General features: G+C 31.5%; 1 protein-coding gene across 5 annotated transcripts in view; it reads right to left on the reverse strand.

Annotated features, from left to right (window-relative positions):
* LOC124954626 (neurotrimin-like) overlaps positions 1-17,500 on the reverse strand; it is a 275,085-nt gene that overhangs the window by 86,053 nt on the left and 171,532 nt on the right. For all 5 annotated transcript variants that reach the window (XM_047507842.1, XM_047507840.1, XM_047507841.1 and 2 more), the window contains one exon: positions 16,740-16,868. In XM_047507842.1, the coding sequence (XP_047363798.1) occupies positions 16,740-16,868 (129 nt within the window). The remainder of the gene's footprint in view (positions 1-16,739; positions 16,869-17,500) is intronic.

Genomic DNA, 17,500 nt, shown 5'->3' on the forward strand with positions numbered 1-17,500 from the left:
ACATTGAATTTGTTTGATCTGAAAATGGGAATATTAATGAGATTGCCCTAATCGTAAAAATTTTATATTTCTCTCTTTTAGTCTAATGTCACCCTAATTATTTTCTTTTATGAATTATTTATTGAATAATTGACTGGGTAAAAAAAAATATATATATATATATATATATATAAATGCATAGTTAATTTTTGATAACTTGTCAAAAGATTCAAAAACATACATCGACATTCTCGTATTTAACGTTTCGCACTTTTTCCATGAATATTCAAGATATCAAAGTCCGAGCAAGAAAGTTTTAATTATGGCCGGTACTCTGTAAACGTGAAAATTGAAAATTTAAAAGCACACTTCTTTCAGTCGTTTAAAGCAAGCTGAGATTTTTAAGAACGTTAGTCATTATCTATTATTCATTCTAGGAAGCAATTAGAAAATTTCATGTATACGTATTTTCAGAATTTGAGTAACACGAAAATTAGTTAGTTATAATTTAATAAAAATAATACAACGTGAGAGAAAAATTTTATAATAATACTTAAAATATGAACAAAAATAGAAGAGAGAGAGAGAGAGAGAGAATAAGAGAAAAGCTTCATAGAAAACGTTTAAAAGGAGAACGAAATTAGTAAAAATTGTTATTTGTTATATTTATTACTTTCCTTTGAAAAATAATAATGTATTATTATTATACAAAGAACAGAAAGAAATGGCTGAAAGGAAAATTCATAAAAAAAAAAAAAAAAAAAAGAACTTATAAAGTAGAACGAAAAATAGAAAAAAAGAAAAGAAAAAAGAAAAAGAACCAGAAGAAAGAAAAATCTCGCTCGTTATTATTCACTTAATTTTCCTTAATAATAATAAAAAGATCGTGAAAAAAGAAACGTAAAAAAAACGAAAAAAAGAAAAGATTACTAATTATAAAAAATTAAATAAAAAAAAAGAAAAGAAAAAAAAACAACCAAAAAAGAAAGAAGAAACGCTTCTTTTTCATTCTGCATTATTTATTATTCATTAATTATTCCCCAAGCCAAATATATAGTAATAATTATAACAAAATGAAATGGGAAGTGAAGAAAAATTTTTTCATAGGGAACCCGTCAAACTAGCAAGGAAAGATATAACGCATGGTTGGAGAGGTGTTGCACGCACGTAAGGTAAAGCTCGAACCGGCAAGGCTAATTCGCGGTATGGCAACCTCATAAAAATTCAACGCCTCTCGGAATTCATACGCGTCGTGCGGCGCGGCGGGTGGCCGCATTAAAAAAGGGAAAAAAGAAGAAAAGAAAAAAAGAAAAAAGAAAAAAAAAAAAAAAGAAACAAAAACGTAGCCCCAGCACAAGCCGGCGTTCGTGCTTCCCGACTTTCCCCCTCCCCCTCTACCCCCACCCCTTTATATTTTCCACCACTATTCCCGTTGCTCCCCTGACCTTAGTCTCCCATGACTGTTCTCTATGCCCCCTCGTCATCCCCTCATTCATCCCTCCTTTTTTGCTACTATTATTCCCATACCACACTATGGCTTCGATTTTCTACGTTCGTACAACTTGAAAGAGAGAGAAAGAGAGAGAGAGAGAGAGAGAGAGAGAGAGAGAGAGAGAGAGAGAGAGGGAGAGATAGGTAGATAGATAGATAGAGAGAGAAAGAGAAAAGAAATACGTTCGTAGTGCTTTTCTCAACCGAAATCGTCCGGTGGTAAAACGTACCCTCTTTAAGATTTCACTTTCGAACCTGAGTGTTCTCGTGTCTGGAGTTTTCGTTGAGAGCAGCAAAACTACTTCACAATTTATATCGACGTACATATCGTACGTACTACTTCTTTTAGTTCTCAAGGAAATGTCGAATTTTATAAGGGACAATTTTTTTGTATCTTTGTATCTTTTTATTTTTTTTTTTTCATTTTTTTTAACTTTACTTTTTTTTCTTTTTTTTTTTTTTTTTTTTTTTTTTTTTTTTTCTTTTTTTGCGGAAATAAAAATTTTTCTTTTCCAATTTATTCCTGAATAATTTTTCATTGTAATAAAGTCAATTTTTATTTGTCGTCGTTTAATATTAATTCGAGTCTAATTAAAGAAATTTGTCAAGAAATTTAGATAGAATTTATATGGAAAAAATTGAATTAGATTTTACATTGGAATAGTAAATTTTACGAAGGAACTTGTGATAGAATGTGTGTCATGGAACGAAATCACGTATTTATTTCTATGAATGTGTGAGCATGTCTAATACGTAAATGTGTGTGTTTGCACGCGAGCACGTGTATGTGTTTGTGTGTGTGTGTGTATGTGTGTGTGTGTGTGTGTGTATCTTCGTAAGATTCGACATCTCATTCGAAAAAGTTTTTCTCGGACAGTGAACGCGTGCTCGTGTTAAATGTAACGAGTGTTACGAACGAGTCGAGAAATCTATTTAAGTCCTTCGAAATTGCCAGTGGCTCCGTCGAACCGAAACGATCATCCTGCTATTCGGTGAACCGAAAACAATTGGTACAATGTTGTCGTTTCGTTGTTCGAGGGTACTTTCCCCTGTATCCTCTCTCTTTTCCCTCTCCCCTCCCCCCGCCCCATTCACGCCCCTTTTCTCTTTCACCCATTCCTGAACTCTCTTATCCTTTTTCTTATTATTATATTTTTCTTTTTTTAACTGTAGTATTGCTAAAGTACATTCTAACATAATATCGTTTGGGCGTCAAACTTTTAGCGTACAATATTATTACGGTACAGTGTTAGGATAACAAAAATTTTGTCTAATAATTGTAAGTTGAAATTTGACGAATGTGAGTTCAGTTCGATTGAAAAGAGATTTGACGAATTTCATATGAGATTGATTTATTATAAAAAAAAAAAAAAATAAAAATAAAAATAAAAATAAAAAAAAAAAAAAAAAAAAAAAAACAAAAAAAAAACAAAAAAGGAGGCATCATTCGTATACGTTTTAGAATTTTTCTATCGAGAAGGTAAGTATTTTTCTCGATATAAAAATTTCATTTTGATAACAATTCGTGATATTAGAATATTTCGTTGAATAACGTTCGTATGTTGTTTCAAATTTTTGATGCACTTTTTTTTTCCCCATTCACGATCTTCGTAATATAGATCTGATCAAAAAGATTCATAAACAACGTTTGAATTTTATTTACGGATTTTATCTAATTTTTCTCGAACAAAAGCAGCGCCATTTTTCCTACTAATAATAAGAGACATAAAGGAGATGAATTCTTTTACGAGTACTTGACAACCGCAATAATTCAGGCTAATAAAATATTTTATTATTTAATTCGCACACGTGTACGAACAGCACAAATAATACGAAAAAAGAAAAAACAAATAATAATAATAATAATAATAATAATAATAATAATAATAATAATAATAATAATAATAATAATAATAATGAAGAAAAAGAAAGAAAGAAAAAAAGAAAATAAAAGTAATTTATTCGAGAAGATTTGAAAAAGTGCAAAGCATTTCTAATGATAATCACGCGTAATATCATTCGATCTCTTTATCGGTACAAAATTCTCTAATCAAACTGCAAACGTATTCTAATCGTGACGATAGTCTGGATTACCAGCGAATATCGCATCTACGAGAGATATAGAGATAGAGAGAGGGAGAGAGAGAGAGAGAGAGAGAGAGAGAGAGAGAGAGAAGGAAAGAGATAGAGACGGAGATAAAGATAAAGACAGAGATAGAGAGAGAGAGAGAGAAAGAGAGAGAGAGAGAGAGAGAGAGAAAGCCGATTCAGCGAGTGAGCGTGTCAACAAGAAAATGGAGAGGATTCAAAGGTATTCTCATCGTTAGAATTTCGGTGTGTACGTCGCGTTATTTACACGTTCTACGCCACTCTCGTCGGTGGCTTTGCTAGCGAATCTTCATCATCCTCGCGTGGAACGGCAACAATGAGAATTAGGAGTGCAACCTGTACATAGAGACAGAGAGAGAATAAGAGAAAGAGAAAGATATATATATATATATATATATATATATATATATATATATATATATATATATATATGAATATAGATCCGTAGAAAGAGATGAAATGATACAGACAGAAACAGAGAGAAATATATATACACACATACATATATATATATATATATATATGTATATAGAGAGAGAGAAAGGGGGGGCGGGAATAAAGTTTATTATGCTAGGATGGGAATTCTGCAGGTGTAAAATTACATTGAGCAATTGTAAGGTACAAAATAGAAATTTTCAAAATAATTAAATAAAAAGATAGGTATGTGCAACTTTAGAAGATCAGTGCTTCGAGCTAGGATTATTAATTAAAAGACAGATGGAAAAGTTTAAATTTAATATGAAAATTTATTGAAAGTCTGATTGAGAGAGAGAGAGAGAGAGGGAATAAGGGGGAGAGAGGGAAAGAGAGAGAGAGAGAGAGAGAGAGAGAGAGAGAAAGAGAGAGATAAGGATAGCAAAATAATAATGCACACCTATAGAATATATCAGAGTTTATAAATAAACTAGTTAATTAAAAATCAATTTCGAAGAATTTAAGTCAAGTATGAAAATATACGGGACAAACGTGAGAGCTTATTGATCCTATATTATATGAGATTATTATCCCAAAGGAGAGAATAAAAATAGAAATTTTAATACGATACATAAAATTACAATTTAAACGTAGTATATCTATTAAAAAATATCCTTTAATTTTTAAACAGAAACAAATAGATATAAAACAAATATTTGAAAGATACGAAGAAAAAGAGGGAAAAAGAAAAAGAAAAATTACGGATACGAAACGAATGCTATACAATTAAAAAGAAAAATAGAAAAATAATTATATCTATTGGATGATTAAAAGTTTACATTTCGAAAATTTCTATTAATCACATTTAAAAAAATTTAAAATTTACGATACAGAGATATTGTTTTATATATATATGTTTATATATATATAGAGAGAAAAAAAGAAAAGAGAAAAGAAAGAAATAAAAAGAGAGAGAGAGAGAGAGAGAGAGAGAGAGAGAAAGAAAGAAAAAGAGAAAGAAAATCGACAAAGGTAGAGCAATGTCAGAGAAATCGTCCTCCCTTACACGAAGGGTCGGCGGGTATGGTAGAGGTAGAGGTAGAACGCGTTAATGAGTTTTTCGAGGGACGTGCCAAGCAAGAGAAAGTCGACGCCGACGCCGACGACGACGACGACGCCGACGACAACGACAACGACGACGACGTTCGACAAGAACTTGGAGTTAGAGAGGCACGAAGGTGTCGCGCGTGAGTAAGGGCAACCTCTTCTCGTTGCTGAAGTCAACGTGGAAAGCCGAAGAAAAAAGAGAGAGAGAGAGAGAGAGTGAGTAGATAGAGATAGATAGAAAGAGAGAGAGAAAGAGAGAGAGAGAGAGAGAGAGAGGGAGAGAACTCGTGAAAAGGGACGCTCGAGATCGATCTACCAGTTTTAAATTTAAATAAACGCCAGCTCGTAGCCGATAAGACTTCGACGCTTTCTACCCTCCTCCCTCAACTCCTCCTTTCTCCTCCTCTTTTTCTTCATCTCTCTCTCTCTCTCTCTCTCTCTCTCTTTCTCTCTTTCTTTCTTGTCTTCTTGCTAGAGCAATCCTTCTTTCTAGGAGCTCTTATACCATCTCAGACCTTACGTACTAACGTTCCTTATTGGACGATTTTTCCGCGATTTTCTTTCTCGCAAATTTAAATAGGATTCACCGTCAAACGTGTGAAAGGAAACATTTCAAACTACTATCTATTCTACTTAGGATACCTTCGAATTGTATACAGATTGGTTCAATTACTATAATATCTTAAATTGATCTACATACGTAATTAGAGTCGCGCTATTGTTTCTTCTTTTCTTTCTAATTGAAATTTTTTTCTTAGTATAAAAGAGAAAAAAAAAAAAAAAAAAAAAAAAAAAAAAAAGAGAAAAAAGAAAAAGAAAAGAAAAAAGAAAAAAGAAAAAAAAGAGAGAAGGAAAGAAAAAACAAATATTATTTAGAATATAAAACGAAGGACTATAATTTCTCACGAAACACTTCAATGTCTCGATTTGTGTTTTTATTTTGTTTTCTTTTTTCTTTTCTTTTTTTTTTTTTTTTTTTTTTTCCTTCCTTCCTTCCCCCTCTCTCAAGACTTTCAATTGATCCACAAAATTGGGAAATATCTTTTATATCACTTCTTTTTTTTTTTTTTTTTTATTTCTTTCAAGACTTCTAATTGATCTACGGAATTAGAAATATCTTTTATCTTTTTTATTTTTCCTGTTTTTCTTTTTATTTTTTTTTCTTTTTTTTTTTTTTTTTTTTTTTTTTTTTTTTTTTTTGATACTTTTTTCAAGACTCTAATCGAAAATTACCTACGAAAATAGAAATATTTTCTATCCTTTTTTTCACGTGCGTAATATCGTTTCTTTGTTGGAAAGTTTGATTTGAAAAGAAGAAGAAGAAGAAGAAAAAGAAGAAGAAAGAAAAAAAAGAAAAGAGAGAGAAGATCGAAGTTCTTTCGAAAATTTATACATCTTATACTTTTTTTTATTTAAATATAAAAAAGGAATTTTCAAATATTTCCAAATTAATACATTCGAATACTTTCGATTCTTAAATCTATCTCAATGAAAAATTAGAAATATTTGATTTCTAATTTAAGGTTAAATTCATCTCAAATCTTTTTCTCTTCATTAAAAGCAAAACAAAACAAAACAAAACAAAACAAAACAAAAAAAAAGAAAAAGTAGAAGAAAAAGAGCATTGTAACGTCACATTTCCTACTAACAATCGTAATAAATAATAATAATAGTAATGATAAAAAAAATATTAAAAAAAAAAAAAAAAAAAAAAAAGAAAAAATAAAAAAAAAAATAAAAAAATAAAAAAACAAAAGAGATCATTCGCAATTGCATATTCGAAGGTATAATTTATCTGTTAGCTTGTAGAAATGGCAATTTGTTTTCGTACTTAACGTTGTGAAAACGCTATCTCGACTTTTCCACTTTTCCATGATTCCGTAAACTCGGACTGGCTTTATTTAAAGAGGATAAAGAGTATAAAAATATCGTAGGGAACGTTTTTCAAACTCTAAGGAAAAGCTCAAGCTGAGCAGGGAAAGCTATCGGATATCGAATAAATGACGATTAATCATAAACTTATCCTCGGATTAGCGTCGAGTGGAGCGCCAGCATATTTTTGTAGGTTCTCGAGTGTGCGAGAAAGAGAGAGAGAGAGAGAGAGAGAGAGAGAGAGAGAGAGAGAGAGAGAAAGAGAAAAAGGGGTGGGGGGAAGGGGGGAGATGGGAAAAGGGAGAAAAAGAATAGAAAATCGTCGGATAAAGGGAAATCGATGAGAATTCGAACGTTGAGATATATTTGTGATATTCGAATCCTCTCTCTCTCTCTCTCTCTCTCTCTCTCTGTCACACACAATCACGTGCGTCGCGTTTCAAGCTGAATTCCAATTTCCCGCCGGTCGTACAATTAAATTAGAATCGTCGAATACGATAAGCACCGTTGTTTCGATGTGGATTCATCGACGAAAAGAATTTTCGTTTGATACGATATCCGACTCGAGTAGTTCCTCCATCTCTCTCTCTCTCTCTCTCTCTCTATCTTTCTCTTACTTCATCGATAATAACTCAAGATGGATTTTTCTACAATTATATTTCTAATTTGTTTAATCATTTCTTTATAATCCCTTCGAAAAATCACGTATATATACTTCTACGTATAAATTCAAACAATATAAATATCCGATCGTCGTCTCTGGATGGAACTAACGATATTAATTTAATTAAAACGAAGAAAGAAAGAAGGAAAGAAATAAACGAAAAAAAAGAAAAAAAAGAAAAAAAAAAAAACAGAAAAAAAGAAAAAATAAAAGAAAAATGATTTAATCGTATCGTCATGACAAGTTCATTTAATACCTCCTATTTAATCTTTAGAACAAAAATTTTCTTTTAATATCGAAAAACGAAGAAAGTAAATATAATATTTTCGATGATCGATAATATCAACAGATAAGTAGTACTACGAATTTGGCAGAAGTTCAAAAGAGAGAAAAAAAAAATAATAAATAAATAAATAAATAAATAAATAAATAAAAATAAGGATAAAAGAAATTAAAATGGATAAGAAAATAATGCAAAAAGAAAAGAAAATTAAAATCGCTGGAGGGAGAGGGGTGGGGGAGGGGGGGTGGGTATCTACGTCCTGTACGTTGTCCTCGTACAGTGGCAATCTCTTAAGCAACCTGTACCCCTCGTCCCTTCTACTCTTCGTTTTGTCCATCCCTTTACTCTCTATCCAACCCTATGGACCGTCCAACGATAATTTCGTTTCTGAGTTTGCAGGTGGCTTAATTTTTGCCGTAACACGTCTGTCGGTTGGGTGGCGGCCTTGGTCCCGGGCCGACCGAGATACGGCACGGATTTTTCTCGTTGCTGATTTTAATAACAGATTGCCACTGGTGCTACGAGAAAGTCAAGGGGCGGGGAGGGGGGAAGGGGCTTGGGGGAACGGCGTAGAGGTCGAGTCTGAGTCACTGCTTATACGTGACTACGTTCGAACCTTCCAACCTTTTCCTTTTTATATCTTTTTTTCTTTCTCCTTGTTTCCTTTTTTTGTTTTTTCGTTTTTTCTTTTTCTTCCTTTCTTCTTCTTTTTTTTTCTTTTTTTTCTTCGTTTTCTTTCCCTCGATTTTTTCCTTTTTCTTTCTTTCTTTCCTGTTTCCCCACCCCCCACCCCCCACCCCACCCCACACGTATTTATTTTTTTCTTTCCTTTTTTTCGTTGGAAAGGTTTTTTTTCTCTCTCTCTTTCCCGTTTTAGAACTTCTCTGCATTTTTCTACAACAAACACGTTCGCAAAAAAGAAGAAAAAAAAAAAAAAAAAAAAAAAAAAAAAGAAAAAAAAAGGAAAAAGAAGTCAACAATTTCAAACCAGCAAAATGGACAACTAACTGATAAACTGGAATATTATCTTTCTAATTATATATATATATATATTTATATATGTATATAAAAAGTAGAAGAAGAAGAAGAAGAAGAAGAAAAATAAATGGATTATTGGAAATCTATTATTAAGGAAATCATCTTTTCTCATCGTTAGATAATGCTAAATATCATTTTTTTATTTATATCAATTACATTCTCATAAAAATTTTGTTATTCATCATTATGAAACGTTATTGATTACGATGTTTATAAAAAAAAAAAAAACAAAAAACAAAAAAAGAAAAAAAAAAGAAATCGATTCGAGATGATAATTATTTAACGATCCTTTTATTTAGCTTTTTCTCATCTCGTAATCTCGTCAAGACTTGTAAAACTTGTTTAACAATATGTAAAAATACAAAAGAAAGAGAGAGAGAGACAGAGAAAGAAGGGTGGTAGAAAGGAAAGATAGAGATAGAGAGAGAGAGAGAGAGAGAGAGAGAGAGAGAGAGAGAGAGAGAGAGAGAGAAAGTTCATTTCCATAACATTACCACGATCTTAACATCGAGCTTTAGCATATAGATTATATCACGTAGGACGTCCTTTCAACTTGGCTTCGAACTTAAAACGATATTGCGAGCGTGCTTGTAAAGAACATATAAGAATAAGTATTATTTGTATTAAAGCATCAAGATCTAACTACTGTAAATTTTTCGATCATTTGATCCTTCAAGAGTAGTGGAATTTTTATGATTTTAATTCTCTGATTATCTCTGATGAAGTTGTTTTCCTCAAAAAAAAAAAAAAAAAGAAAAGAAAAAAAAGTGTTATTTTTTATTTTATTTTATTTTATTTATTTATTTTTTATTTAATAATTTTTACTCATTAAAATAAAATGAAAAAACATTAATCATCCTTTCAAATTAATTCGATAGTAAATAAACGAAATTGCATCAATTATTATCATCGATAATAATTAAATATACGACAAAGTGAGAGATTACGAAATCTGATTGAAAATGTGTCAGATAATGTGTGTTCTATGCTCGCAACCCCCCCCCTCTCTCTGCCCCCCTCCCCTCCCCATCCCACCACTCCCATTGAATGCTTGACTCGTTCCACTTGTCCATTTGAAACGCTTTAGAAATAAAAGCTTTTACGTTATCGTGCGGTTTAATACTGCAACGTCAAATCTAAAGATTTGACAATGAAAATTGCAATTGCATTTATTGCCACAATAAATGTAAAATTATGATTATTCCTTGTGTCACGTTAAATGTAAAATTGCGGTAATAGGTATTTCGTTATTGAGTAATAATGTACAAAAATAAATAAATAAATAAATAAATAAATAAATAAATAAATAAAACATAATAAAAAAATAAAAAATATGCAATCATTATTCGAGTTATAAAATAAATGTAACGTTGCAATTATACGTTTCGTTATTTCGTTAATATCTACTAATCGCGATATAATAATCGAAAGTGTTAAAATTAAATCCCCCCCCCCCTTATTTCTCTCTCTCTCTCTCTCTCTCTCTCTCTTTTTTTCCCCAACTTTTATAAAAAGCGAACTTAGCTACGAAAGCAAAGGGAAAGGACGGTTTTGTTTTTCTTGATCTCGCGTGACCGATAACAAGTCGTTTCACTTAACTACGCCCTTTGAACTGCCGGTCACGATGCCACGTGATATTAAACGCGTATGTACTTACCTACCCACGTTGGTAAGTACGTAAGTTCCGGGACTGAATAAATTATTACAGTACAGTTTTATTGAGTGCTTACGAATGCTTAATTAAAATGAAACAGCCAGAGAGATAAGAGTGTCCCTTAGAAAAATTCCGTAGCCGTTTACATCAGATAAATAATTAACGATCCCATTCTTAACGAGCTGAATACTTGCGATAATTAACTAAAGTGATTAGAACATTTTATTTACCCTCTTTTCTTTTTTTTCTTTTTTTTTTTATTTTTTTATTTTTTTTTTTTTTTAATGCCCTTTGAACTTGACGATAATAAAGAAAGGAAAAGTCCGACGACTTTGGCACGATCTTCGCGATAAATTTTTGTACGCAAAGAATGACGTTACGAAAAATCATCATTAAAAGGATCTAACGAAGTGTCCTCGAAATCATGAAAACGAGAGTCTGTGCGACTGAAGTTAAGAAAAAAAGAAAAAAAAAAAAAAAAAAAAAAATAATAATAATAATCAAAATAAAAATATATTTCCACATGAGAGAATAAAATTATTAATTATTAATTATTAATAATTTATAGTACTATATATACATATATATATATATATAATATAAAAAATTATATCATTATTATTATTATTATTATTACATTATCATGTAATTGTCTCTTCTTTTCTTTTTTTTCTTTTTTCCTTTTTTATTTTTTTTTTTTTTTTTTTTTTTTTTTTTTTCATTATTTTTTCCTTACTACTTACAAGTCAATCTTATACTCAGAAAAAGGATGTTACGTTAGACATGCACGTGAGCAAGAAAAAAGAAAAAAAAAAAAAAAAGGAAAGAAAAAAAGAAAAGAAAAAAAAGAAAAAGAAAAAGAAAAATAAAGAAAGAGAGAAACAGATTGAGAGAGAGAGAGAGAGAGAGAGAGGAAATAAGAGATAGATGATGGAGATCGCTTAGTGGCAGTTTTTTAGGTCGTAAAGTTGTAACGTCATCGGGATGTAAAGGGAAGGAGGCCTTGCTAGAGATGGCTCTAATCTGTCGGGACGTTTAATTAATCTCCTGGTACGGTTGGTGCGCGTAAAAAACGTGCAAAATTTGAACGAGACCGGTCACTCTTCGTTCGCTATCTCAAATTATCCGCTTTAATTTGATAATTCTCTCGTAGTCGCTTTTATGATCTTCACTTTCAGCTGCCAGGAATGTTCGACAGTTTTATGGATTATATCGATTATATGTTACAAAGAGAACGCGAATTTTTTTTTGGAGATAGACTTTGCAGTCTTTGTTCGAAAAAAAAAAAAAAAAGAAAAAAGAAGAGAGAGAGAGAGAGAGAGAAGAAAAAAAAGAAGAAAAAAGAATATCATTCTTCTTCCCTTTCGTTATTTTCTTTTTCGATCGTAACGAGAATGATATATCATAGATCTGATCGATCGAGAAACATATCTTACTATGGAAAAAGTTCATTCGCTTTTTTGGTAAAGTATAGATGAAGGAATTTACATTCGTTGAAACGTTGAAGGATCTACTCTCGAAAAACTTCGATCACGTGGATTTAAGATGAAAAGTTTCGCGAGAGTCCTCGATAGGACGAGTTGAGAATTTTCTCTCTCTCTCTCTCTCTCTCTCTCTCTCTCTCTGTCTATCTGTCTGTCTCTATTTCTGTCTTTCTGTATTTCTTTCTTTTTTTTTTTTCTTCCCCCTCTCTTTTCTACATAAAGTTTTATGAAGTCCATAAGAAAGAAAGAGAAAGAGGGAGAGAGAAGATCCTCGAACGAGCCGATGTTAAATCTTGATAAGGCTCGAAAATATTCGTACCTTTTTACGGGTACACGTATTTCTGTGGTTCTCACCTAAAAAAAACGACGAAGATTCTTACGCCTTACGTCAGTCTTAAGGGGGATTTAAAAGATCGAGCGTTCATTTTGAATTATGTTTCTTACAATTATGTCGTTTTTTTAAATTTTAACGAATGTACGTAACCACGTCGAGACTTGTTTTTTCTTCTTTTTTCTTTTTTTTTTTTTTCTTTCTTTCATTTTTGTTTTTTTCTTTCTTTCTTTTTTAATGACTTCAATAGTTCACATTTTACATTTGTAAAATTTCTACTTATCGATTTTGATTTTTCACAGGCGCAAATTAATATTGTAGTTAATTATCGTATATGGACTTGATATTTTAATTATATATTTGTTGTTACTTTTATGACGTTTCGGTAATTAGTTAGGTGAAATTATTCACCGCTCAAAGGATTATACGAGACAGATCAATCTATAACGTGGTTTAATTTCAAAATGAATTGAAAAAGAATAAATAACGATGAAAATAATGATGATGATAATGATGATGATGATAAACAAAAATACAAAGAAAATAATAATAATAATTTTCAATAAATAAGTAAATGAAATGTATAAAATAATCTCCATATCATGATACAATTAACTCCTATCACGAATATATATATATATATATATATATATATATATATATATATATGTTATCAGCGTGTAAATAATTATCAAAAGGAGAAAGGAAGAGGTGGAAGAAGAATGGAAAAGAAAGAAATTGTTGAAATGAAATTTTTAAAAATTTTATAAAAAATAATAAATCGAATACAAAAAGTTTGTATTCGAATGAATGATCTTACAATTATACGACACTTTAATCGTATAATTTAAATAAATAATAATAAATAAAATTTGCTCTCTCAATTTATTAAATATTAAATAACACATAGAAATATATTAAGTAGAGCTTGATACAATTAAATGAATAAATAAATTTCTACATATAAGAAAAAAAAAAAAAAAAAAAAAAGAAGAAAAAAATGATTGTAAATAAAACAAGAAATATATTGACGTATACATAAACATATACACGTATACACACACACACACACATATATATATATATATATAATTTTTTGATATCAAATCTAAAGAAAAGATATCGAAAATTCTTGTCCATTTAATCTCATTGAAGAAAATCTTGATCCGAATACGCTAATGCATTCCGCGGACGCGAAGCTACTGCATTACTCGATCGCAATTTCACTTCAAAGCGGTCGTGTAATGCCCGTTGACAAAAGCCTTTAGCCAGGATACGGCTTCGAATAGAATTAAGCGGACGCCTAAAAGGATGATCCAGGTGGCTGGGTGCGCGAGCACACCCACACCCGCACTCTCACCTTTATCCTCACTCTCACCCTCAATCCTCACCCATACACGCATCTACATCTCCATAGGGAAAAGACTCATGGTAAAAACAATCCTCTTTCTTTAGTCCCTCGCAATGCTCCTGCATCCTATACACCCACCACCCACCCCAAATCCCACACCCACACTTCCTTTCCAATCTTACAAGCAAAATGAGCGAGCAGGGACGACACACAACGAACGTAATTCAACGCTCCTTTCCTCGCAATGTCGCCAAATTAATTAGCCTCATTTTAACTACAGAGATAATTCGTTGCTTTTTAAGAGAGAGAGAGAGAGAGAGAGAAAGAGGAAAATCTTTTTCTTTCTTTCTTCCTTTTTATTTCCTTTTTTTCTCTGTGTGTGTATATACTCGCTTATCATACTTTGTTATATTTCGAAGATCTCTTTGAAAGGGTTCAAGATTCTTTTATTTTTCTTTTTCCTTTTCCTTTTCCTTTTTCTTTCGATCAATTTGCTTTAAAATTGTTTATTGTACCTCAATGAACTTTGCAACAAATGTTTTAGAAATTGGATACTTTCGAATGAATTCTTTATACCAGGATACGTGTATATTTTAATATCTTATTACTCTTATTTAAGTTAACTTTCATTTGGTAGATATTTTCACATACACTGTAAAGAGAATGCAACTTTTATTTTTAATCTTTTACTTTTTAAAAAGTCTAAAAGTGTATTCAAGTAAAAAAAAAAAAAAAAAAAAAAAAAAAAAAAAAAAAAAAAAAAAAAAAATATTAAATATTTCTATGCCCCAGGAATATTATATTTTCTCTTCCATGTTAAAGGATATATAAAATTGAAATTCTACAGAAAAAGTAAAACATGAAAAAAAAAAAAAAAAAAAAAAAAAAAAAAAAAAAAAAGAAAGAAAAAACAGATAAAAAAAAATTTCCCAGTAAATTTCGTAGTATGAAAAAAGAACAAAAAAAAAAAATAAATAAATAAATAAATAAAAGAATGAAAAATCGGAAAAAGAAAAGGAACAAAAAAAAAAAAAAGAAATAAAAAAGAACAAGAACAAGAAAAGAGATGACCAATCCAACGCACGCACGCGGAGCACGTTGTTAAAAATTAATATTACGACTGGCAGAATATTATGCAAATGTTTTCCCTTTGGAATACGTTCGCTACGGTAACAATAATTATTCTTTCATAGTGAAAAAACAAAAAAAAAAAAAAAAAAAAAAAAAAAAAAAAAAAAAAAAAAAAAAGAAAGGAAATTAATAAAAGAACGAAACGAAAAAAAGAAAAAATTCACTTACGTCTTCCGACCTAGTCTCACATTAATTTCTATTCTGCCGAATTGAAATTAGTGGAATATCCTTAAGCCCCTAATTTCAGTATGATCTTACTGACGAATCTCTCCAATATCCAAGTGAACCGCATTTCTATACCGCTTTAATTGCCTTAAAGAAGAGCTAGAGCTAGAACTAGAGTTAGAGTTAGAGCTAAAACTAGAGCCAGAGCTAGGGAGAGAGAGAGAGAGAGAGAGAGAGAGAGAGAAAGAGAGAGGCAGACAGACAGACAGACAGAGAGATAGATAGATAGATAGATAGATAGATAGATAGATAGATAGATAGATAGAGAGATAGAGACATAGGAGGTGGGAGAGAGAGTGAGAGAGAGAGAGAGAGAGAGAGAGAGAGAGAGAGAGAGAGAGAGAGAGAGAGAGAAAGAGAAAGTCAGTGGCAGGAAGTAGGCGAAGAAAAGGCACGCGCCTGGTATTTAGGAGTGGCAGTAACGTAACAATAGGCCACTACAGAGGGTGGAAACGGTAATGGTGTGTCGCGGTTCGCCCGAGCTTACTTTTATGTCTCACCAGAGGTACTTCGAGCCCTTCTCTGTCTATCTCTATCTTTGTCCAACAACTGTGTTCTCTATCGTGAAATGTTAGAGAGAGAGAGAGAGAGAGAGAGAGAAAGAGAGAGAGAGAAACGAGCCGACAAAGCCTCGCTTTGTCGCCGAGCTCCTTTCTCTATTATTAAATTGTGTGTTCTTCAAGCAGCTTTCTCTCTCTCTCTCTGTCTCTCTCTCTCTCTCTCTCTCTCTCTCTCTGTCTCTCTCTCTGTCTCTCTTTCTCCTTCAGTACGTTGCTAGTGCATCGCAAGCCTGAAGCAATAGCCTGCGAAAGCTTCGACAAAGACAGAGAGAAAGAGAAAGAGAGAGAGAGAGAGAGAGAGAGAGAGAGAGAGAGAGAAAGACACTTATACCTTACCACGAATTCTATTTTGTCCTATAAGGGACGAGAGCTTCCGTTTCTTCCTACACGGTACGTGCACCGAAATTCACTTTTCACGAATGAAAAAGACGAAACGGCTCTTTCCCGCTGTGACTTTCACGTGATTCGTGTTACATAAAGTTAGTTTAAAGGATCGATTCGAGATAGATGATATCTAATGGGATGATTTTTAATATCTACAAAGCCCATTTATTTAATCGTATTATATATAATGGCGTCATTATAGAGTATTAATAAGTTTCGTCTTTTTAATGTTTTAATTTTTAATTTTATTTACACCTTTTCCTTTTTTTTCTTTTTTATTGCTATCAAAAAAAAAAAAAAAAAAAAAAATTCAATTGCATCTATCTCACGTGCAATGTCTTTGATTTGATTTTCTTTTTTTCTCTTTTTTGCTTTTTTGTTCTTTTAAGTACGAATTATAATCAAATATAATAAATAATATTAAAATTTTATTTCGTATGAAACTTTATAGGAGTTAAAAAGTTGTCTAAATGTGCGATAATATTGAGTGAATATTATTAATAGAAAAAAGAGGGGAAAGATAAAGGAGAAAGAAAAAAAAGAAAAACAATATAAGAAAACAAAGAGAGAGAGAGAGAGAGAGAGAGAGAGAGAGAGAGAGAGAGAGAAAAAGAATTATCAATAAATAAACGAAATTAATTATTACATATGTTACTACTTACAATCAACGGACACCTTGATCTGCTTGCTGACCGTAGGCGGAATACCATTGCTAGCGATGCAGAGATAAGCTCCCATGTCTAGTCGAGAAATGCGCTCCATTTCTAGCGTCTCTCCCACCCATTCGAGCACTGTAATTGGAATTTAAAGGGCGATTAAATCCACCGCGATAAGTTTTCACCGAAGAGCGAGAGCGAAACTCAGAAGAGAAAGAGATAGAGAGAGAGAGAGAGAGAGAGAGAGAGAGAGAAAGAGATAGAGAGAGAGAGAGAGAGAGAGAGAGAGAGAGAACGACAGAAGCTAGACGTTAATTCGATACCTTCCGAACGGAGATAACTTTCCATTCCTTTTTCCTCTCTTTGCGTTCACGACTTTTCACAGATTCGAGGTAAAAAAAGCAGGATAGAAAAACATATTCTCTCTTTCGCACTCTCTCTCTCTCTCTCTCTCTCTCTCTCTGTCTGTCTGTTTCCCTTTCAATTATATTACACGTCGTTTTAATCAATCCCACACGTCTTTCTTTTTCGGTCTAATGATTAAGAAGAAAATTTTCCCAGATAATTGACATTTCGATTGAAATATGTTGGTGTCATCATTAACGAAGATAATTTTTATATATATATATATATATATATATATATATATATATATATATACATATATCACGTAGCCTGTCAAATTACATTTTTATCTATTTATCTTTCTCTTTCTTTTTCTCTTCCTCTTCCTCTTTCGATATATATATATATATATATTTTTTTTT

The sequence above is a fragment of the Vespa velutina genome, chromosome 15 (genome assembly GCF_912470025.1).
Source record: "Vespa velutina chromosome 15, iVesVel2.1, whole genome shotgun sequence".
Taxonomy (NCBI): Eukaryota; Metazoa; Arthropoda; class Insecta; order Hymenoptera; family Vespidae; genus Vespa; species Vespa velutina.